The sequence below is a fragment of the Adiantum capillus-veneris genome, chromosome 9 (genome assembly GCF_014529385.1).
Source record: "Adiantum capillus-veneris isolate H3 chromosome 9, ASM1452938v2, whole genome shotgun sequence".
NCBI classification, from domain to species: domain Eukaryota; kingdom Viridiplantae; phylum Streptophyta; class Polypodiopsida; order Polypodiales; family Pteridaceae; genus Adiantum; species Adiantum capillus-veneris.
The window spans coordinates 48,345,691-48,369,990 of NC_140939.1; the positions used below are offsets into that span (position 1 = coordinate 48,345,691).

The 24,300-nt window shown below is 45.6% G+C and overlaps 1 protein-coding gene across 10 annotated transcripts in view; it reads left to right on the forward strand.

Moving 5' to 3' along the window:
* LOC147450456 (uncharacterized) overlaps positions 1–24,300 on the forward strand; it is a 39,358-nt gene that overhangs the window by 7,997 nt on the left and 7,061 nt on the right. For 2 of the 10 annotated variants that reach the window (XR_015189136.1, XR_015189131.1), the window contains exon 3: positions 4,660–4,786. The exons of 3 other annotated variants lie outside the window; for them this stretch is intronic. Coding sequence is in view for 1 of the 7 variants with exons in the window: in XM_086519687.1 (XP_086375813.1) it covers positions 4,660–4,705 (46 nt within the window). In the remaining 6 variants the exon portion in view is untranslated. Of the gene's footprint in view, positions 1–4,659; positions 4,787–20,461; positions 20,973–24,300 lie in introns of all 10 variants that reach the window. 5 more of the 10 variants (XR_015189137.1, XR_015189133.1, XR_015189135.1 and 2 more) reach the window with 3 other exon arrangements.

Here is a 24,300-nt window from a genome sequence, read left to right on the forward strand (position 1 = left end):
TGTCTGTGACTGAAAGAAATCTGTAATCTTCCGCTGTCGCTGGATCTCTCTCATTGTGCCCCTCTTCAAGAGGTCCTCTTTGTGTTTGCAAATCTCCAGTAAGTATAATCTGAGGCATCTTTGATCCTGGTATCTCATGACTCTAGAAGGTGGCCCAAAACCCTCTGAATAGATAGTGAAAGCGGCCTCGTACCTCATAGTATACTGGGCAGTGACATATGTAATGTAGCTCTATCTCTGGCTCTATTTGGCACACCTGAGAGAGAGAGAGAGAGAGAGAGAGAGAGAGAGAGAGAGAGAGAGAGAGAGAGAGAGAGAGAGGGTGGACACCAAGAAAGGAAAATTTGCAAGACATAGAGTCTTATTAAACAGATCGAGTATCGTTCATCACATCAAAGGTTCCCATGAAAAATGATCTCTTGTGATGAAGAATGAGTATGAAGGTATAGAAAACCATCTTGCTTTTCAAAAGAGTATAAATAGGTAGATACCTACAATGCCCAAAAAAGAAAAACCTTTTATTACTTTAAAATAGCAAAAGTGAAGGGTGACAGTGTAAAAAACAAGTGAAAGGGTCTCGGTGGCTTTCTAAAAACAATAAGAAAGTGATAAAGTCATTAGGTTGAGTTTAACTGGAATCGGTGTTCGGAAAGGATTGCTTCAGCTTAGCCTTGAGCCTGTTGAAAATCGAGACTAGCCGGTTGCAAACCAAGGTAAAGGGAAGTAAAACGGTGAAGTATGTGAGAAAATAGTTCAAAAATCTTGCAAAATTATGCTAGTATTTCCGGTTCTCTTCTTTGTGATGACGAGGAAATTTGGCCATTGACCGCTTAATAAAAGAGACTTTCTCGAAGATTGATTAGAATTAATTTATAGAATGCAAGAAAAATCAAGCCATGTGAGGTTGTGCAATGAAATGTGAAATAAAAAGAACTCATCAATGTGTGTGTGTGTGTGTGTGTATATATCTATAGAAATTACTAGAATTATGCAAGGTGAATCTTCACTTTAACATTCTAAAACAATAGAATGCAAGAAAAGTAAAGCATGTAGGATATGAAATGAAGGGTGAAATAAAAGGATCCATTTACTATTTTAAAAATGAAAAAAACATTTAAGTTATGTCTCAATCATCACTGAAAACATTGAAAGTATGCCTAACCCATCACTCCTCTAAGGCTTCTTTTAGAAAGCCTAATAACATTCTAGACTCTATGTAAAGACGTTGTCTAGCGTGCATGCACGTTGAGTTTTCTTCTCCTTAAAGAGTTTTCTTGCACTCTGCTACATGTTTGTATTTGATTTATGTTTTTGGAAGCCATTCGAAGATTTATTTATTCTATAACTTGCAAGTTTTCCTTTCTAAGTGTCCTCTCTCTCTCTCTCTCTCTCTCTCTCTCTCTCTCTCTCTCCATGCATGCACATTCAGAGATTTATTCACTAACATGGGCTTTGGTGAGTGTTAATTTCTTCAAAAAATGAGTTTCTGGTGCGAAAATCAGAGTGTTCACAGATTCAATCTACGAGAGGGTCTTTTCTCATTTGGGAACCCCAGTCTATAGATGTGACCTTGCTATGGGATCAAGACACATTGACAATCTTGACCTTTTAAATGACTTATGTATAGTAAGAGCTACTGTTTTAAGAGCTATGTGGCAATCTTGGAATGCGTTACTTTTCAAAGATCCTCTTGATTCAAATGTGATTCACTCATCGGCATTGGAATATTGTCCAAGCCTTCTACATCTTTGTTGACAAGAAGCTTCTCAGTGCCATTAAGTTGAAATTGGGCAGTTACCTGGTCAGAGGATTTCCAGCACTTGCTATTTCCATCCTAGAAATGGATCTACCGTTGGAGTCCTTTATTATTCATCCTTCTTGCAGTTCCTCTCCAATAAGGTTTTAGGGTAACACTAGCAGCTTTAGACAACCAAGGGGACCAGTGGGAGATGGAGTTATGGAAGTATTTGGTTAATTCACCCTATTCTAGTACCCCTGTTGCTCTATTGCACTTCAACACCAGCTCTCCCGTGATGCCACCCAATCTCAAGCTAGACCACCTAGGGGCGAAAAGTTTGTCGTGCACCTCGATCCTTTTCCACTGACCACCATCGGAGCAAAGTTTTGCCTTGTCTATCATATCCTTGGTCATGATAGCCCAAGATTGGTCCTGTTTTGGGATCGAGACCACAAACTTGGCACATTGGGCCTCAACATGAATAGGAGGGTTGAGAATCCCCAGGCCACCTTGAACCAACTGTCGAGTGATACCTTCCCACTTTGCCCATTGTCACGACGACAAGGCTTTAGTGTTCTTCCTCCATAAGAATCTTTTAACAGGTTTCAAAAACTCCTTCCAGTTACACTTGGCTATTTTGAGGAGCGGGTTAGAAAAGAAAAAGTAAATCTTGTTTTGAATTAAAGTCGATGTAAAAGATGCATGGCATAAGGATCTAGTCTTTTGCCTTATCGTAACTCAAATTGTTAGATTTTGCTACTTCAAGCAGGTCTGGAAGGCCAAAAACTATGGAGTCTTTGAAAATACCTTGGAAATAGCTAGGTTCACAGAGATAACTTAAGAAAGCAGGGGAGCGATTATCTCCATTGGCAAACGGATGAACATTGATAAATGGAACAAGGCTTGTGGCGCAGCGATGAGTGACCCTTCTTCGTAAGGATATAGGCCCTATTTCTCTGTCATGGGGTGGCACCCCTTTTAGCCCATGTAATTATGGTCTTGTTAAGTGGTCATGGCTCGACATGAGCATGGCATGATGATGTATTTTTTTGGTTTTGATAATATAACCCACTCACCATTGTGAGTTTTGGGAAAAAAAAAAGGATCTAGTCTTTTGGCCAAGACTTTGCAATGCATGTAGTTCTTAACGAGAATTGCAGCCATCACAACATCAGCAATCCAAAACCACAACATCGACGTGGATGGTTGTTTAATGAAGCCGGATAGGAAGTGTTTCATACGTGCATGCGTGAGTGCATGTATCTATCCTCTCTCTATCACCCAAGTGTGGTAGATTGGTTATGCCATTTCGCTCTTGAATAACAAGTCTTGAGTTAAACTCTCCTCGTTGGATAAATCTTTAAGGTCTCTTGGGATAGTTTCCTACGACGTTAAAACTCTCTTCTTCTTCTTCTTCTTGCTCTCGTGTCTTATTCTCATAACCTCTGGAGGTGGGCTGTAGCGGTGACTAAGAACAGAAATGAGATCTGCCATTTTACGGTGGTGGGAAAAGGCTTTTATGTGGCTAGGTGTGCCTCAGAACAAACTACAAGTACTGGCTATGAAAGGGGGCATTTAGGGAGCTTCCTACTTTGCATATGTGATGCCTTGGTCGCCAGAGTTCTGTCTTAATGAAGTGCTCATGGAATTCTGCCGTGTGGTAACGCTAAAGGGTTTCCCTCTTTGGCTGAACCACTATGTGGACTCCGTTGCTGCTATGTTGGGCAGGGTGCTCTTCATCCTGAAATTGCAGCGGGTTAGATCGGGCTTGGACTTAAAGGTATGCATTTTGTGGAACATGGGTAAGCCGATCCCCAAGTATCTTGATTTGAGTATGGGGAGCTTTGGCATATTCCGACAGGAGCTAGCATTCTCACCATTTCCAAATGCCTGCCATAAGTGTCAAAGAGTTGGGCATTTTGCTACGGATTGCCACGAGGTGGATGTTGCCTGCAACCAAATGGTCAGGGTAACTTGGAGGCGCGTTACCAGGGAGGTCAAGCCCTCTGAAGAAGACACAAGGCTAGTGAACAAGACCGGACCCTCGTAGAGGTATCTGAAGAGAAAGGAAGCTAGCTGGATGAGATGCAAGAGGAACCAAATGCGCCTAGCGAACCGGCTGATGGCGAAGAATCGGGAAGCTCGTCAACAGAAGTGAAAGACAATCCAGAATCGCTCGTCACCCCTGTTGAAGGGACATCGATCGATTCTAGCCATATAGACTCAAATTCAAGTGTTGATCAGAACCTAAAGCTTGACCTCATTAGCCACGTTGTTCGTGTCTTGGGCACCATGACAAACACGGTTAGTTTACTTAAACGGAAGAAAGAGAAAAAATAATGTTTGGAATTTAGAAGCTTCTTTGCTCGGCGTTATGTCCCATGTGCATTGGCTTGGAGGTCAAGGGGTGTGCTGTGGCAGGGTAACTCCTTGGTGCAACCCCGAGTCCGCCTTTGTTCTCTTCTGCTGTCCATGTTTACAGGGTGGCCCCCTTTTTCAGCCGATGTATCTGTGGTATGTGGTATGGTTGTTGGCAGATGCCATGGCTCAGGTGGAGCATGGCTTCCTATTTAACCTATTTTGGTTTTCTAATATATTTATCACTCACAATTTGTGAGTTCGGGAAAAAAAAGTTTTAGAGGATTAGTGCAAAGGGGATATATTTTGTAGTCATTTAGAGATGAACTTTGCACATGTATTAGGCTATGGGTCTATGGGTTGATTTGATAGCTTATTCATTTCCAATTTAGAAAACAGATGGATGAGTATGTGATAGATGCATGGTTTTCTTGGAGTCTTTTGTGATGCATTGAACTTATATGCTCTTCTCTTGTTACTTTGACCGTGTAATAAACTCAAAGAGTGGAACTCTCACAAAATATCATGTGTATGGGGCTGATAAGTCATTCTTGATGTTCCAGGACTGCGGTGATGAGAGTTGCAATGGAGAGCCCACACTCTGGCTAGGAGAAGAAAGTGTGTAGGTCTAAGTCATGGCTGAAAATATAGGACTCAGGAAGAAATGGAGCAGTGAGATGCCTTTAAAATGTGGGCTTTTTCTATGGTGCTGCTTGCTTGCAGTTCTTCTAGTCGTGCCTTTTTTGACAAGGCGCCATGTGACATCCTCTCTTTGTTTTTTGTGGTGCATTTGTTGAGAGGGTTCCTCATCTGTTATGGAATTCTATTGCCTCTCGCAATTTGCTGAATCGTATTGCAGGGCTTCTTCGAGCTCGTTTCCCTCTCTGTATTTTGGGAAACATCTTTGGCTGTTCGGCATTCTTGCTCCTGCTCTCGAACAGTATAGACCTTTTTTTATGGGGCTCCGCTAGTACTCGCCATGTGGACGATTTGGCAATCGAGAAATTGGTCTCTTTATGATTGTCTTTCTCTACAGCGACCGATGCAATTATCCTCGGACAACGCCTGGCTGCCGGACATCCTCGGATACTGATGTTCATTTTATATTTTGTGCCGAGACATTGTATTAGGTCCACCAAGATTGTGTCAGTTTGGTCTTAGAGGTTGTTTTGGCCTTTTGATGACGTTTAATATAGCATTTCATTTCATTACTACAGGAGATTGACCCATCATTGCATATGCCCTTTCCTCATATGTGTTTTGACTATGCTTTTGTTCACTATGAACTTGGACATTTCTTGTATATGATATACTCTGTGGTTTCCTCTTTTGAGGTTTCCCACTGGTAATTCAAAAGCGATTTTTCAGAAAAAAAAGTGTGTGTGTGAAGATTGCAAAGCAAAGCGATGTGCCTAAACAAGGTGATAGCACAATGGGTTGCTATTACAGGGACAGCTCATTTTAGAGCTGAGAAGTTACAATGATGCCTTGCCTTAGCTATATCTTTGGCACGAGCGGGTGGGATCTACGTGGGGTCAGTCCGATGCAGTATTTGAGGAAGGTTTGCCTCAGCTTAACCTGGATTCGGTTGGAAATACAGATCAATCGGTTTCAAATCACGTTAAAGGGAAGGAAAAGCTACAAAACATACAAGGAAATAGTTCAAAAGTTATGCAAATGTGGAAAATTCTACTAGTACATTCAATTTGCATCTTTACAATGAGCAAAAGGGAAAAAGACTTTCCTGACATTGGTGCTTGGTAAAGACCTTGGGTTTAGTGTATTTTTCACTAGCTAAAATTACAAAAGCCGGCTAGATTCCAAGCTTGCCTAGAAAATACCGGGCAAAATATTACAAGTTTTGGTGTAAATACCGGCAAATGCTTCAAAATTTGACCTAAAATCTGGAAGAATTTCAAGTGTGCCATTATTTTCTTGGGCTAGGAAAGTGTTTTTGGCCTTGATTGGTGGGATGAACAAGAGCCGTAATTCTCACCAGCCTTGGGGCAAAGTAATCTTGAGTCAAAGGTAACCTTGGGTAGCAGGTATTGGGTTAAAAAGTACTCACGTGTGATTGAGGTTACTCTTAAACTGAGGTTACCTGGGCAAACTAATCTCGAGTCAACGGTAATCTTGGACAACCTAGTACCGGGTACTGGGTTAAAAAGTACTCTCGTGTAATTGAGGTTATTTTTAGACTGAGGTTACCAGGGCAAAGCAATCTCGAGTCAAAGGTAATCTTGGACTACCTGCATTTTAAAAGTAACCTCAGTTACACAAGGGGCAAGCAAGAACTTGTGAAAAAATGTGTCTCAGCATAATATCATACCGTTTTCGATTTCAAAATGCCGGTTGAGGGCAAGCGCAAAAGGAGAAATTCCGCCCCAAAAGAGAGAAAAATAGTCTGAAAAATAAAATAAAAAACCTAGTTTTTAAAGATTTCCTCTTGGCAAATTCAGGAAATGAATTTTGTTTGTTTGGGAAAATGGTTTTTCCCTAACACTGATTACCTGCAGCGTAAAAGTAACCTCACTTACATGAGAGTATGCAAGCTTACTTTCTCGACAAGACCTATGACACCCAATTGATGTGGGCACTGAAGATTGATACGGGCCCTTGATCTCTTACCTGCCATGCCCTTGTTAGTTATAGTCGACTCCCGAGGTGACGCCTTGTTTGCAAAATACCGTAGGATTGTTGGGGAAGAGCAAGTGGGCTATATGGACGAACTTGCAGGTGGCAGGATAATGCAGATGTTATGCACAAAAAATTAAAATTCTTGAGTCTTGAAGCCTTTGAACTCTCTCTCTCTCTCTATCTAGGGCACTCATCCTTCGTTTTCCCTCCATGGAAGCGAAGAAGGAATTCTTGAAGAAGAGACCATCTCTTAAGAAGATGGGCATCTTTCTCGGGGATGACCTAAGACCTTACCCTCTCACAGGTCGCCCATATGCAGGAGGTAATGCCAGAGATTAGAGCGGCAAGGGAAAAAGGTAAGATTGCTTTCTACCGAGATGGAAGAGTGGTGATATTGGAGCCACGCTCCACATGACGGTGTGAGGCCTATGGGACCGCACTCAAAGTTGCTACCTAGAATTGTAATGGATCTATGCGTCTTGATGTGGGTGCTTTTGAGGAGAGTTTTACTGGGAGAGACATCATCTTCTACTCTGAGACACATCAGGCCCGTGGGCCGTCTATGCCTCACATTAGTGGATACAGATGGGAGACAGCTTGTAGACAGGAGACACGATCAAAGCATAGAGGGCGGGGCTCAGGAGGAGTGGCAGTGTTATTCAGGGAGGAGTTGCAGCCATTGATACATATAGCTCGCAGGGATGAGCAAGCTAGGTACATGTGGGTGAGATTGAGAGCAGGGACTGGCAGATATCTTCACATTGCTATTCGATACTTTCTCCCGAGTATGTCAGTATATGCACCACCCAGAGCACAGTCCCCCTTCTCTATTTTGGATGATGATATATGTGAATTCTCTAGAGATGGTGACATTATCATTCTAGGGGACTTCAATGCTAGGACTGCCCATCATCAGACAATATTTTATGATACTTCAGAGGAGATGTTGCAGAGATGAGCCTATCTAGACTATCATAGGATGGGGAACATATTGAGTATGGACTGCACTTGATAGACATGGGGATTGTACATGGATTGGCCATCTTGAATGGCCTACAGAGATTTCCCGCTGCGGGAGGTTTCACATGCTTTCCACACAGACATAGAGCCAGCACAATGGATTATGTCATGGAACAACCGAGCCTCATCTCTAGTATCCAGGATCTCATAGTTGGGCCCATACTTGTTGGGGTGGCAGTGGATCATGCTATTGTGTCGTTGACCATCTCTTTTCAGTTCAGTGTAGCACACAATCAACAGGTAGCAGCCCCTACTCGCTACACCATCACGCGGGAGACGGATTCTGTATACATAGACGGGATCTACAGACGCCTATGCACTAAGAATCTAGGGCGACCTCTGGAGGAGCTTACTACTATACTGACACAGATATTACATGATGCAGCAGTAGAGGCATACCCACACACGCAGCCTGAGCAGAGACGTCGTTCTGGGAACAGCTGGTATGATGAGGAATGCCGGCAGACTAGAGCTAGACTTCAGAGAGAAGTGCTTTTAGGGGACATCACTCACAGACAGTCACAGATTGACTTTCGACGCCTAGTGCGACGGAAGAAGAGGGCATTTTTTGCTTGACTAGAGCAGGATCTATACTAGCTATTCTTGAGTCGGGACTCATGTGAGGCATGGCGGTTGTTTCATGAGCTGTCCCTTCCCCCCCCCCCCCGCCATTACCTCTACAGAGACTTGGGGTCAGTACGTACCATCTTTGTACACAGTTTCTGGATAGCCGCCCCTTCCCGACCCCCCCCCTCGATCCATGCCCACACACATGTGCTTTTTTCACTGCTGAGATGGTGAAGAAGGCCATTGATAGGATGAGGACTCGGAGAGCATATGATCATGATGGCTTAGTGGCTGAGCATTTCATGCATGCGAGAGATCTACTAGCAGAGCTTCTAGCAGTTATGTTTAATCGTGCCATGTATGAGGGCTTGCCTGATACTTGGAGCCTATCTATGATTGTACCTATCTTCAAATCAGGAGACCCTATGGAGCCTGGCAATTATCGCACTATCATGATTGGACACACATTGGCACGGTTGTACGCATCCATTCTTGAGCAGCTGCTGAGTAGATGGGCAGAGAGAGAGGGAATGCATGCAGCTGGGCAGGCAGGGTTCAAGAGAGGTTTTTCTACTCTTGACTATATCTTGACACTCAGGGCCATCATCGAGGAGGGCAGATCCCGTGGGAGACGGATCTATTGTAACTTTGTGGACTTCCTCAAAGCTTTTGACACAGTACCCAAAGCTAGATTGATGCGCAGATTACAGGAGATGGGAGTACCCACATAGCTCATTTGGGGGATCATGGCATTGTACAGATCAGTAGTAGGGCATGTACGCACCTCAGAGGGTCTATCTACACCGGTTCACTCCACTATTGGGGTGAAGCAGGGCTGCCCGCTCTCTCCTACTCTATTTGGTATGTATGGATGAGGTTTCTGACTACATTGAGAGAGATGGTGATAGAGGTGCACCGCTGGCAAGGACATGGATTCCGCTATTGTTATATGTTGATGATATTGTGTTGATCTTCGACTCTCTGGAGGGGATGCAACGTCACTTGGATGCTTTGCATAGGTGTGCCGATGAAAGTGGTTTGTCTGTCAACCTTGGTAAAACTAAGGTCATGGTATTTAATACCACCCCACAGTGGATCAAGAGGTCAACGCCCGCATTCACATACGGCCAGGAGACATGGGAATATACAGATGCTTACACTTACCTTGGAGTGGTTTTAAATGGACGAGCATTTTCATTGAGTAGAGCAGCAAAGACTAAATTGACAAGAGCCCATTCGGCATGGGTAGATTGGAGAGGATGTGTTCACAGGTTGAGTTTCAAGAGCGTCGGACGAAGCTCTGGCTCTTTGACACTTTGGTGGCTTCTGCATTGCTCTATGGAGTTGAGATATGGGGGCCTTCATTGGATCATCACGGGAGGACAGGTCGCACTGATGATGGGGGGACATGGAGAAGCCCTTGGGCTCTATGATCTCGCGGCTCATTAGAGCCAAGGCTTTAGTACCACGTGCCATTATCCGAGTAGAGCTAGCTGCCCCCCCACTAGTGGTTGAGGCACTCACCAGATTTGTCTCCATACACCGCATGTGGGAACTTCCCAGAGACAGATACGCCCGCCTTGCACTTGAGTCCTCTCGACAGTAAGCCATGCAAGGAGATACAGCATGTTGGTATGGGGAGATGACATCATGGTTCCATGCGCATGAGTTCAGTATAGACAGATTGCCCCCCTTCCAGTACTCACTGGATGCACCCTCTCTGACTCTTACACAATCCGAGATCACCAAGTTCATCCGCCAGGACCTGACTCAGTTAGACACCACGAGGACATGGATACAGCCAGCACAGGAGTTGGGCACGAAGATGGCTTTCTACAGAGAAGTCCTCGTGCCCCAAATAACCCTGACAATGCAACCAACGTTTGCCAATGATAGGTGTAATGGCTACGTCCCTGCCGGGTGCCGCTAGACTGCCTTTGCTAGTGGTCCCATCTGATCGGGTGTGATCTCTAGCCGCGCCGCCAATTCAGGCGAAATGAAGTTTGCCTTGGCCTTCATCAAAGAAGATCAGGGCTTCTTGGTCTTTCACTTTGCCCCAAGCTCGGCAAAGTTCTGTACTCTCGTCAATCATGCTTGGGTCAATACCCATGCAATCTGGAACCGGTCCTGCTTTCATCTTGCCTTTTCCTCCACTTTTCTCAGCTGCTTTTGAACCCTCAGGCTTGTCTTCATCCTTGTCGTTTTGTTCTTTTGGTGCCGTTTTAGGGCACTTCTCGGAGACGTGCCCCGTTTCACCGCATCCAAATCACTTCCCCTCTTTGATGTAGAGAGCTCTCTCTCGAGGAGTGAGCTTGGGTCGTGCATCCTTTTCTTTCTTTTCTGGGTTGCTCTTCTTTTTTCTACTTTCATTGTTCGAAGTCTGTTCGGTCCTTTGTGTCATGATTTCATCTGTGGGGTAGGTCAAACTGCCTGAATGAATGGCAAAACCCTGTTTCGCATGACTCACGAGTTCCTGAATGGAATCTGACTTTTGCTCTAAGCAGTGATCTCGGATCTCTGTAGGAAGTCCCAAGGTAAACCGCTCAATCTGTTCTTTGAACGAGATCTTCTTAAATGAAGAGGCTGTAGAAAAGAGCTCCAGAATTTCTCGCAATATGCGTCCAATGAATCTTTCTTGGTCATCCGAAGATGGTTCCAAGCAGTTCGTATATCGCGTTCATACTCCCGAGTCAACCAAGAAGAAATTAAAAGCCTTTTAAATTTCAGCCATTTAACTAGCGCTTTCTTGTTCAACAGAAGAGTGGACCACCAAGTTTGAGGATTTCCCTTGAAGTAAGAGGTAGCCCTCCGAATCTTGGAGTGCTCTGAGTAATGTCCTCCAAAGAAAGCTATGTCAAACTGCTGTATGAAAGCCAAAGCCTTCGAAGCATCTCGACATCCAGAAAACGTGTCAAATTTAATTGACTATCCACCCTCTTTAAACTCTCGGAGTTTCTTGCTTTTATCCTCCAGAAAGTCATACTGGTTGGCTTTATAGAAATTCTTCTTCCTTGCATAAAATCTGTTGTCATCGAAGTCCGAACTATGCGAAGACGAGTCCTCTATAGAACTATCCGAAACTGGACGAGATTTAGACTTGTTTGCCTTTTTCTTGCCCTTTTCGAAGCTTTGCTTTTTGCTTCACTTTTTTCCTTTCTTGTCTTCTTCACTCGAGTCAAAAGAGCTAGAAGAAGTGTTAGAAGAAGAAGAAGAAGAAGAAGAAGAAGAATTGGGTACTCCTTCAAATGTGACATGCTTTTTTTGCTTTCTTGCCAAGGCAAAAGTAGATTGACGACCCAAATAACCCGGGAAGTCAGTTCCTTTCTTTTGCTTTGTAAACATCCTTGGAGTAGGAGGTTTCTTGAGTGCCGGTTTGAGGGGTGGTTCTGTGGTTTGCTGCCACTGTGAGTGCACCTCGTCGAAGGAGGTGTGGGTCATAAATTTTGCAAATTTCGGGTCCTTCGCAAATTTATCATCATCTTTGTTGCATCGTCAATCAATCATCGACGCTCCATCTCTTCAATCTTTGCCTGAGTAGGCCGAGGCAGGCCATACTCCTCGTGAGAATCTTCTTCATGATCTCTTCCCGCATCTCCAGATGCAGAGGAAGTAGACCGATCTCTATTTGAATCCATAAGTGTCGCTAGAAAAAGGATCGGATTTCCCGGTAGAAGAGAAATCGGCCGTGCTCTAATACCACTGTAACAAACTTGGACACTCTAAGTCAAGATTCTACCGCGACACGACACTGGACAAGAATTCACTTCAAAACAGTTCACAGTTCACAATTGATTCGACATGGCCCGACGAAGTTCCGTCCCTAGAGATATTGGCCCCAAAGACTGGCGCCCCTTTCGGTATTTCATTAATCTGCAACTCAAAGTACAAGGGAGTGGGAGGGTCTCACTCTCGGACTCTACTTCCAGATGCTTTGCAGAGTGGGAGCCGTGCCCACACTTATAAAGGTTACAAGGGTTGCTAAAAGGAGAGCCCCAAAAGCTTCAAAATCAAAAGCATTCACTCTCAAGCCTTCTTGAGTAAAATAAAGCAATTTCATAAAGTTCTCTCTCTCTCTCTCTCTCTCTCTCTCTCTCTCTCTCTCTCTACATTACGTAGAATAAAGCAGGCCCAAAAAGCTGAAATTCTTACGTTGTTGCCACGTCATCTGTCTATACTGCTTTTCTGTGAATCGCGCCGCAATCTGCGGGAGTCCGTACGGCAGTGCCACGTTAGCATTCAACGGAAAATTCGGGAGCTTTTGCCATTGCAAGAGAGAGAGTGTCCGGTCTGCAACCCTAGGGATATGCCATGTCACTGGTTTGTGACACCCTTCTTTGTTGGGTTTCCTGTCACTCTTCAAAAACACGATTAGGAATAGACAGCCCGAGAGGACTTGGGTTACGTGCGATGGCAACAAGCAAAAAAAAATTCTTGTGGTTCTTTCTTGGAGTGATACAAAACACTGCCAAAGCTCTGATACCAATGTAAGGTGCAGTGGACGTGAATGTTGAACTTTGCTCAAGATGAGTGCTCCGAACTGTGCTCCAGGGTTTCTTTTACTTACGAAAGGGAGAGCCTTCCGTTCCTTTAATGAGAGAGTGCAAATGATCACAAACAAAGTGGAAGACATTGTGAATGAAGGTACTGAGACTGAGAGATAGAGAGAGAAGAATACGACACCAGAATGTTGTCAAACCCTCCAAGGGCCCCACTCTCCATGGCGAGAGAGGTCTACTATTGATTGCACAAGTCTCTACAATGGTCTGAATGCAATGGTCTTGCCGACGATGTCGACGACGACAAGACGGGCTGAAAACTGAAAACGCTAGGGGCTGAAATCTGCAAATCTTGTATCTGCTGAATTTTGACTCTTTGTCGATGACGATGCGATGACGATGCGCTGAAAACGCAGATGCTGAAATCTGCGAATAGTAGGCTGAATCTGCAAACTTTGGCGGACTGACCGTGCGGCGAGGATCTGCTGTGTAGGAAGGTGAGATCTGCGAAGTTTGGGGGCTGCAGTACGGAATCTAACTGCTGAAAATGCAAAACGCTGATGCTAATTGGGTACTTGTCATCGGGAATCTGAAAATGCTGAGGGAAATCTGCCAATGCAAAAACGCTAGGCTGATCTGTTGTCTGCTGCAAAAACGCTAGGGAATCTGTTGTGAGTCTGCTAACGCCGGGCTGATCTGCAACTGCAAAATGCTGTCTTTACTTGATGGCTAAAAACGCTAAGTTGTTCCGCCGGGGGTCTTGCTGAGAAGGTGCACTGCCAGACAACTGAGTCTTTGCTGCTTCTTCTGCCAGAAAGTGCTAGTGCGAGGTTTTCTTATATATCTGCTTAGCCAATTTGCCCTACCCAGTTTCCTAACAAAGTCACTTAGTAATAATAAGTGAAAAATGGCTAAAATAGGGAAAATGGGTTCTGTGCATTGTAAAATGCCCTTGATGGATATTGACTGTAATCTGATGATCATTGTTAAGTATGGAGCCTGATTTACCCTTGTAATTTTCTGTGGTAAAAGCGCACATTTGTAAGGCCCCCATTATGAGGAGAAGCCATCGTGCGTGAAGGAAAATCACTCACCGGAAACCAAAATTTTCACGAACAAGAATCAGGGGCAACTTTAGGGGCCTCGGGGGCGGAGGCCCTCGAGACTTTTTCCCCCCCCCTCGCCGGAATATTCCTTTTCATCGGAATATTATGGCCGGACGGCGGCCGGAAAGTGGTCGGAAAACAACCGGTCGGTTGGCCGGTGGTCGGAAGTCAATGGCCGGTGGCCGAATTCAAAAGCAGACTTGTCTTCTCAAGGGCGGCCACACATGGGCGGATTGGAGGGTGCGATTTGGACTTATTCGCACAAGGGCGGCTACACATGGTTGCCTCTCATAAGAGAGGGCAGCCCTTTTGGCCTATAAAAGGAGGCCATTTTTACACACATTTCATAGTGTGAAGTTGATGCAACAAGGTGAGTGTGAGGTGGTGAGAGTGAAGCAAGGCGGGAGCTCCATTAAGGGTATAATCCCTTTGTAAACTACTTGTTTTGAAGTACTAAAGCCATTGAGTGGCTGCTTTCCCGTGGACGTAGCCCACATTGGGTGAACCACGTATATCGTGTGTACTCTCTCTCTCTCTCTCTACTCTATAATCGTGTATGTAAATCTGTCTCTCTCCATTAAGTAATCTACTCAATTATCTATTTAGCTACGTCTTATTTCCTAACAATTGGTATCAGAGCAAGGTTTGCTCGTAGCTAAATTATCTCAAGGAAAGGATTCCTTGAATTGAGTGGGAGTTATGGCGAAGGAAGGGAAGCTCAAGATTGAGAAGTTCAACGGCAAAAACTACCAACATTGGAAGATGCAGATTGAAGACTATCTCTACCAGAAGGACCTCTATTTGCCACTAGGCGGTCTTGCGAAGAAGCCCGTAACAATGGCAGATGAAGCATGGATTGTCCTTGATCGAAAGGCACTGGGAACAATCCGGTTAAGCTTGGCGTCAACCGTGGCCTTCAATGTTTCGGAGATGAAGACCACGGAGGACTTGATGAAGTCACTTGACGACTTCTACGAGAAACCATCAGCATCCAATAAGGTATTTCTTATGAAGCGCTTGTTCAATCTAAAGATGGCAAAGAATGGTTCAGTTGCAGAACACCTAAATGACTTTAACACAAACATAAGTCAACTTCGATCGGTGAAAATCAATTTCGATGACGAAGTTCGAGCTCTCCTTATACTATCATCTCTACCGGATAGTTGGGACAACCTTGTGATGGCTGTAAGTAATTCTATTTCTGGCACAAATACTCTTAAGTTTGATGATGTTGTGGGTGTTCTCCTAAGCGAGGAAATGCGAAGGAGAAGCACAGGAGAATCATCAAGTGCTGCATTGTCAGTAGAAACAAGAGGAAGGCCTAAGGAGAGGTTCAAAAACCAAAAGGGTCGTGATCGCTCAAGACGGAGCAAGTCACGCACAAAGACAATTCTTGAATGTTGGAACTGCGGCAAGAAGGGCCACGTCAAGAAGGATTGTTGGTCCAAGAAGAAGAAGGAGACAGAGTCTCAAGACAACAAGCCAACATCGGAGGCCAATGTGGCAGGTAAAGTAGAGCAAGATGCTCTAATTCTCTCATTAGACAATGTGTCTAATTCCTGGATAGTAGATTCCAGGGCCTCATTCCATGCGACACCACACAAGCAACATTTCCAAGACTACACCAAAGGTAATTTTGGGTATGTATACTTGGGAGATGATGAAGCTTGTGAGATTGTCGGCAAAGGTACAGTTTCTATCAAAACTGCTAACGGAAATGAATGGAAGCTTAAAGATGTTAGGCATGTTCCTTCTCTTCGCAAAAATTTAATCTCTACAGGACAATTGGACGATGAAGGTCACAACATTGCATTCGGAAACAAACGGTGGAAGATCTCAAAGGGATCTTTGGTGGTTGCCAAGGGAGAAAAGGTCGGTACACTTTACTTGTGTACTGTTAGCACGCAACCTTCAGCTTGTGCAGCAACTACAGAAGTTGGCAGTGCAGTGTGGCACTACCGGCTTGGGCATATGAGTGCCAAAGGAATGCAAATCCTTCAAACAAAGAAGCTTCTACCAGGTTTGAAAGAAGTGGACTTAGAGTTCTGTGAAGATTGTGTTTATGGTAAACAAAAGAGTGTAAAATTTCAAAAATCAGGAAATGAAAGAAAAATAAAAAAACTTGAGTTGGTTCATTCTGATGTTTGGGGTCCAGCAAGTACACCATCACTTGGTGGCTCATTGTACTATGTAACATTCATAGACGATGCGACTAGAAAAACATGGGTTTATGTCATGAAGAATAAATCCGATGTATTTTCCATATTTCAAAGGTGGAAAGCCTTTGTGGAGAATGAAACAGGTACCAAGGTTAAATGCCTTAGATCCGACAATGGAGGCGAATATTGTAGCGAAGCTTTTGAAAGCTTTTGTGCTAGCAATGGCATTCGGAGGCAAAGGACAACCCCAAGGACACCTCAACAAAATGGGATTTTGGAAAGGATGAACAGGACAATCATGGAGCGAGCATGAAGCATGCGGCTACATGCAGGCCTACCGCTTGAGCTTTGGGTGGAAGCTGTAAGTACGTCTGTGTACTTAATCAATCGGTCACCCTCAACGGCATTGGATGGGGGAGTTCCAGAAGAGGCATGGACAGGTAAACCGGTGAATTATGCATTTCTCAAAGTGTTTGGGTGTGAGGCTTTCATGCACATAGATAGAAGCCTAAGATCAAAGCTAGATGCAAAGTCCAAAAAGTGTTTCTTCATTGGTTATGGAGAAGGTGACTTTGGGTATCGCCTATGGAATCCTGAAGATGGTAAAATCTTAAGGAGTAGGGATGTAATTTTTAACGAACAAAATATGTACAAAGATTACTTGGAAAGAAAACAAACAAAAGAAACAGGTGATGAGTACATGGAGCTTGAGGACGGTGAAGACTCAAGGACTGCAACAAACGGTGACAATGTGCAACAACGTCAACCAAATGAGGAGCCTCAACCTATTCCCCGAAGATCTACAAGAGCAAGTAGACCTCCAGAAAGGTTTGTTCCTTCCTTCAACCATCTCTTGATCTCAGATTCTGGAGAGCCGGAATCATACGAAGAAGCTATGCAACATGAATCCAAAGAAGAATGGACGAAGAGTATGCAAGTGGAGATGGACTCACTACATCGCAACCAAACATGGGAGTTGGTTGAGTTGCCTAAAGGTAAGCGGGCACTTCAAAACAAATGGGTGTACAAGCTGAAGGAAGAAGAAGGTGGGAAGAAAAGGTACAAGTCTAGGCTTGTGGTAAAAGGGTTTTCTCAAAAGAAAGATATTGACTTCAATGAAATATTTTCTCCTGTTGTAAGAATGAACTCAATTAGGCTTGTCTCAAGCCTTGTGGCTGCTCATGATTTAAATCTCGAGCAAATGGATGTAAATACGGCATTCCCTCACGGTGACTTAGAGGAGGAAATCTACATGCTTCAACCAAAGGGGTATGAAGTAAAAGGTAAGGAGAAAATGGTTTGCAGATTAAAGAAGAGCCTGTATGGTTTAAAGCAAGCATCAAGACAATGGTACTTGAAGTTTGATCGATGGATGTTGGATCATGGATTCACAAGATGCAACTCGGATCACTGCGTCTACACGAAGAATTTGGGAGATGGGAAGTTCATCATCCTAATGTTGTATGTTGATGACATGCTGATTGCAAGTGCTAACATGCAGGACATCAAAGACCTAAAAGAGGAGCTGTCTAAATCTTTTTCAATGAAAGATTTAGGTGCTGCAAAGAGGATACTTGGTATGAAAATATCAAGGGACAGGACGAAGAAGACAATAAAGCTATCTCAAGAAGATTACATCAAGAAGGTACTAGAAAGGTTTGCAATGCAAAATGCAAAACCAGTTTCTACACCTTTGGCTGGTCATTTTAAACTAACGAAGGATATGTGTCCAAAGACACAAGAGGAGATAGCCTATATGTCTAAAGTTCCATATGCTGCAGCGGTAGGTTCTCTAATGTATGCTATGGTCTGGACAAGGCTAGACATTGCACATGCAGTGGGAGTTGTGAGTAGGTTCATGGACAACCCAGGTCAAGAGCATTGGCAAGCTGTGAAGTGGATACTTAGGTATCTAAAAGGGACAACAACAAATGCTTTGTATTTTGGAGGAACTGATATTTTTCTAGAAGGGTATACTGATGCAGATATGGCAGGTGACAAAGATACTCGAAGGAGCACTACTGGCTATGTGTTCATGGTTGGAGGCACAGCAGTAAGCTGGGCTTCAAAGCTGCAGAAAGTGGTTTCACTTTCTACCACGGAAGCAGAGTATGTAGCAATGACGGAGGCAAGCAAAGAAATTCTGTGGCTTCACAGATTCTTAGAAGAGCTTGGATTCAAACAAGACAATTGTGTCTTGTACAGTGACAGCCAAAGCGCTATCCATCTTGCAAAGAACTCAGCCTTTCATTCAAGGACAAAGCACATTGATGTGAGATATCACTTCATACGCACTCTTTTGGAAGAGGGACAGCTAAAGCTAGGAAAGGTGCATACAAGTGAAAATCCTGCAGACATGTTTACAAAGGTGGTCAACAAGGAGAAGTTGAGTTTTTGCTCATCTTCAATCGGCATTCAAGGATAAGAAGCCAGAATGGAAAGTAGTCCTCACAGGTTTGGTTTGGAGATCAGTCTCCAAGTGGGAGATTGTTAAGTATGGAGCCTGATTTACCCTTGTAATTTTCTGTGGTAAAAGCGCACATTTGTAAGGCCCCCATTATGAGGAGAAGCCATCGTGCGTGAAGGAAAATCACTCACCGGAAACCAAAATTTTCACAAACAAGAATCAAGGGCAACTTTAGGGGCCTCGGGGGTGGAGGCCCCCGAGAGTTTTTTTTTCCCTCGCCGGAATATTCCTTTTCGTCGGAATATTATGACCGGACGGCGATCGGAAAGTGGTCGGAAAACAACCGGTCGGTTGGTCTGTGGCCTGTAGTCAATGGCCGGTGGCCGGTGGTCGGAAGTCAATGGCCGGTGGCCGAATTCAAAAGCGGACTTGTCTTCTCAAGGGCGGCCACACATGGGCGGATTGGAGGGTCCGATTTGGACTTATTCGCACAAGAGCGACTACACATGGCTGTCTCTCATAAGAGAGGGCAGTCCTTTTGGCCTATAAAAGGAGGCCATTTCTACACACATTTCATAGTGTGAAGTTGATGCAACAAGGTGAGTGTGAGGTGGTGAGAGTGAAGCAAGGCGGGAGCTCCATTAAGGGTATAATCCCTTTGTAAACTACTTCTTGTTTTGAAGTACTAAAGCCATTGAGTGGCTACTTTCCCGTGGACGTAGCCCACATTGGGTGAACCACGTATATCGTGTGTACTCTCTCTCTCTCTCTCTACTCTATAATCGTGTATGTAAATCTGTCTCTCTCCATTAAGTAATCTACTCAATTATCTATTTAGCTACGTCTTATTTCCTAACAATCATGGTGTGTGCAACCAGAGGAAATGCAACTACTCTAAGTGTCTGGACATGCACGGAATGCGAACAGACTCACAAAGGTGCCAGAACACTTCCTAAGCTAACTGAACCCTTGTCATGAAGTAGCTTGTCGACGTACACATAGGGTTAGATGTGCACGTGACACCCATTCTACTGGTCCTCATCGCACACTTCCTCGCCCTTGCAGTCCCTTGGCCGCACCTGTTGCCCCTTGCTACCCTCGACCTTTTACTTCAGAGCCTTCAGATTTAGCCCACCATGGCTTGCTCGTTGTCCTTGGAGTGTGCATTTGCCCTACTGCAAACCCCGCAACCTCCAGATTTAGCCTACCATGCCTTGGTCATTGCCCTTGGAGGTCTTAGCTTCGCAACCTTTGCCTGCTGTGCTGCCCTAACTGGCTTTTGTTGTGCCGCCGGCACCTTATGTGTAGACCCAATTTGAAGCCACCTCCCTCTCTTCTTTTGTCAAGTTCCCGCTTTCGGAGGTGCCGCCTATCATCCATCAACATGAAGCCCGTCAGGACCTCAGTCTCTGCCTAGAGAAGGTTGCTTGTGCAACCTCGCCTCCCATATGAGTCATCCTCCTCATTGCGTTGCAGACTCCTGACAATTGTTTGGGTGTTTCTCCCTTCGTTGGTCCAACTACCTAGTCGGTGCCATGCTTGTTTCGGGTTTGTTTTCTTTTTGCTCCTTTTATTGCTCTTTTCTTTCTCTTGTTCCCTTGTTTCTTGGTTCTTGATTTTATGTATGTGTGTGTGTGTGTGTGTGTGTGAGAGAGAGAGAGAGAGAGAGAGAGAGAGAGAGAGAGAGAGAGAGAGAGAGAGAGAGAGAGAGAGAGAGAGAGAGAGAGAGAGTTTTGCTGCTTTTTCAATGGGGGCGCATAGTCGTGAGACGATGCTAGAGTGTGTGCTTTAACTGTTTTCTTTGGCACTATCCAAGCCTTAGAGGTTGAAACTTGTTCTTTGCCTTTATCTTTGGCATTCGGAGAAGCAAGAAGTGTAGGCAATTGTGATTGTTTCCTTTTGCCTTTATTCGCCCGAGCTGTCGAGGTGGAAGCTGAAGCACCTTTGGTTTGGACAAACTTCTTACTTTGCAGGCTATTGGATAGCTTATGTAGAATCAACTGACTATTCTGGAGTGCTTATGCTTGTTCGACATGAGCAATTCCCGACCTTGGTTTTCAATGACCCAGCTGGGAGATGGATGGTCATCCAATGCATTTTTAATGGGGAAGTCTTTGAATTTGGCGGATTATATGCACACACAACATCTGCTGATAGGGCATGATTGTGGAGTGTCGTCTCCTAGTGTTGGTGTTCCAATACATTTCTCAGTGGGGATTTTAATAATGCACCAAGCCTTGTCGATAATACTACTGGGCCCTTGGAGGAGGCAGGTGAGAGGTTATCATTGGAATGGAGTCATGCATGTTGACATTGAGAAGGCCTTGATACTGTTCTTTGGGACTACATTTCAGATACCATGCAATAGTTGGGATTTGGGCCTAAGCTATTCCGCGTGGTATTTTTCTTGTGTGCACATAGCACTTTTGCACGTCTATTGGATGGATTTCTCACAGACTCTCGGCCTCTGGGACGTTCAGTAAGGTAAGGATGTCCTCTATGTTCTTTGCTTTATGCAATCGCTACTTACCCCCTGCTTATGTATTTGGATTCCTTGACTTCCACTAGCAGATTGCATGGCAACACTTTATCGGCCATGCCTATGCGGATAACTCTTTATTTATGCCTCACAATCACTATGATTATGTGGAGCAAATTATGCATACTCTTCACTTGTTTGGATTGGCGGCATGCCTCAAAGTTAATTTTCGTAAATCCTATGTTTATTTTCCTCTTTTGGTTGGGGTTTTTGGAGGGTTTTGTTGTTTTGGCTTCGATTGCTGTTGTTGCTTGCTGGTTGCTGGCTTGTTTGGTGGTTGGAAAGCTGCTCTTCTCTCTCCTTGCTCTCCCAGGATTATTCGGACGTTTTTCACTTGACAAAGCCTCTTGCATTGTCTCCCTGGAGTTCCCTCTTCAGCTATGGTCTTCAGGAGCCACCTTCAGCAAGTGGACTGGTCGCTCTTTTGGATGAAAGCTCCTTGTTTGCTCCGGTGCAGTGCTTTGTCACACACCTTGTGCCATCCTGCTGAAGTATCTTGGTGATTGATGTCAGTTGCCTCTTCACCCTCACCTTGATGAGCAACTGCTCTCTACCTTCCATTCTTGTTCCATTAGCTTTTGTTGTCAGGTTTTACCAGTTGGCGGGCATTTGTCCAACACCGAGCTTCTCATAGTTGCACACAGTCATCTGCACCGCTGGTGGCTTTTAGTGGCTCCGGTTCTTGATTGACAGTTGCTGAATGAGCTTTTGGTCGAAGTGCGTATCTTTTAGAGACTACTGCCATCTTCTGTCCACTTAGCTTGCAAGGGCACTTATTACTCTTTTTAGGAGAGGGTTTTCCCTTGGAACTTAGTCTTCTCCGTTTGGCCATGTGCCTATTTGTATCTCGTTTTACAGTTTTTCGTTTTGATGCCTAAGGGCGTTCTATGTAAACAGTGATGTATTTGCTCTCAGAATAGGCACCATTTGGGCGTTTGGGATATTTTCAATAGAATCAGCCTCCTTTCGAGAGAGAGAGAGAGAGAGAGAGAGAGAGAGAGAGAGAGAGAGAGAGAGAGAGAGAGAGAGAGAGAATTATCGTCCACGGAGGTCAGATATGACCCATGGGACCGAAATCAAAACATTACAAAGGGGTTCTTCTAAACAGGGGGATCATGAGATACATCTCCGTTAAGGATTGAGGGTCCAAAGAGGTGTCAAAAGGAAAAGTTAAAATGAACAAAACTAAGAAGGGGAAGGTGAAAATTGATGCTCGTTGCTGCTCCCCCCCCCGCCTGCTCCTGCCTCCCCCCCTTGCCATCGCTCTCCTCTCCCCCCCTTCGCCCTCGCGCTGCGTGCTGTCTCCTTTCCTTGGAGAGAGAGAGAGAGAGAGAGAGAGAGAGAGAGAGAGAGAGAGAGAGAGAGAGAGAGAGAGAGAGAGAGAGAGAGAGAGAGAGAGAGAGATTGAGTTATCGTCCGCGGAGGTCAGATAGAGTCAGCCTCCTTTCCTTAGAGAGAGAGAGAGAGAGAGAGAGAGAGAGAGAGAGAGAGAGAGAGAGAGAGAGAGAGAGAGAGAGAGATTGAGTTATCGTCCGCGGAGGTCAGATAGAGTCAGCCTCCTTTCCTTAGAGAGAGAGAGAGAGAGAGAGAGAGAGAGAGAGAGAGAGAGAGAGAGAGAGAGAGAGAGAGAGAGAGAGATTGAATTATCGTCCGCGGAGGTCAGATATGCCCCATGGGACCGAAATCAAAACATTACAAAGGGGTTCTTCTAAACAAGGGGATCATGAGATACATCTTAGTTAAGGATTGAGGGTCCAAAGAGGTGTCAAAAGGAAAAGTTAAAATGAACAAAACTAAGAAGGGGAAGGTGAAAATTGATGCTTGCTGCTGCTCCCGCGCGCTCCCCCTCCCCCGCATGCTCCTGCCTCCCCCCCTCTCCATTGCTCTCCTCTCCCCCCCTTCGCACTCGCGCTGCGTGCTGTCTTTGCCGCGCGTTGTCCCCCGCTTCTTCCCCTGCCTGCGCGCTGTCTACCCCCCGAGCGCTGCTGAGCCTGCACCCAGCCAGCGTGCAGTCCTGCCCGCTGTCCCCTCTCGTTCGTTGCCCGCTGCCCACGCCATTCCAGTCGTCCTTTTCCTCTCCCTCCCCCCCCCCCCCCCCCACACACACACACACCGCACCCCCACCCTTTGCGCATTTTCGCGGCCCCGAAGGCCTCGCTTGAATTGCCTTGCAGTCGATTCACCGTTGGATTCTTCTTGCCGAGTTCTCAAGCGATAGCCTTCTCGCCCTCCCTTTTCCTTCAGAGCAGCAGACCCTAATGGAGGCTCATGCTCCGCCCCAGAGGGACTCCTCCGAAGCCTCCTCGCCCGACTCCGTTGAGCCCACCATTCGACTTGCTCTTTCGTCCGACAGAGCAAACGAGCCTAGCCGCTAAGGTAGAGCGTTTGCAGGCGACTTCTATCATCTGCAAGATTCTCGGCACCCGACCTAGCAGAGGAGAGCTGCGTGACCTTCGCCAGGCCCGCCTTCTCGCAGAGGTGGGCAAGATCTTGGACGTACAGATTCTCGGACGAGGTTACTATCAGATCGAGTTTGAGACCTCCGAGATGGCGTCCAAGGTCATCGCCATGAGTCCACTGACCATCCGAGCAGCACGTGCCCACTTTTGACAGTGGAGACATGGTTTCGACCCTGCTTCGGATGTTCTAGTAGAGGAGGCAGATATCCCTATCTCGATCTGCTTTCCGAGTTTGCGGAGGGAGTACTCACCACTTTTATCCAGGATCGGCTCAGCCATTGGGACTGTCTTGGAGACACCTCGCACGGCAGCCTCAGTAGCGGCCAAGGCGGCTGGCATTCCCTCGGTTCGCTTTTTGGTCAGAGACACCCACACACTCCCGAAGGTTATTCTTCTGCCTCGGGTGAGCGGGGGTTGGTTTAGACATAGTGTGGAGTATTCGGGCCTCCCGAACCAGTGCTTCATTTGTCGACAGATGGGCTATCTAGCGAAGGCTTGTCCAACGGAGGAGGCCTCAACCTACACCACAGTCTCAGCCCTAGCCCCAGCCTGCAAGGGCTGGCCAACAGACACAGACAGAGACACAGCGCACACATGTAGAGCCACCCTCTGAGCCTGGGGCTCTAGTGGAGGAGGGATGACAGCAGGCCCGTGGTAGACGACGACAAGGGCCACAGCGTCAGCCTGGCACTCATAGTGGTCCTCAGGCGCCTACTCAGCAGCAGTGGGTTCCCACGGGGAACCGATTTGGTCCTCTTGAGCAGGAGGAGATCCCTGCTCCAGCCCCCACCCCAGCTTCACCCTCGACTGCTGC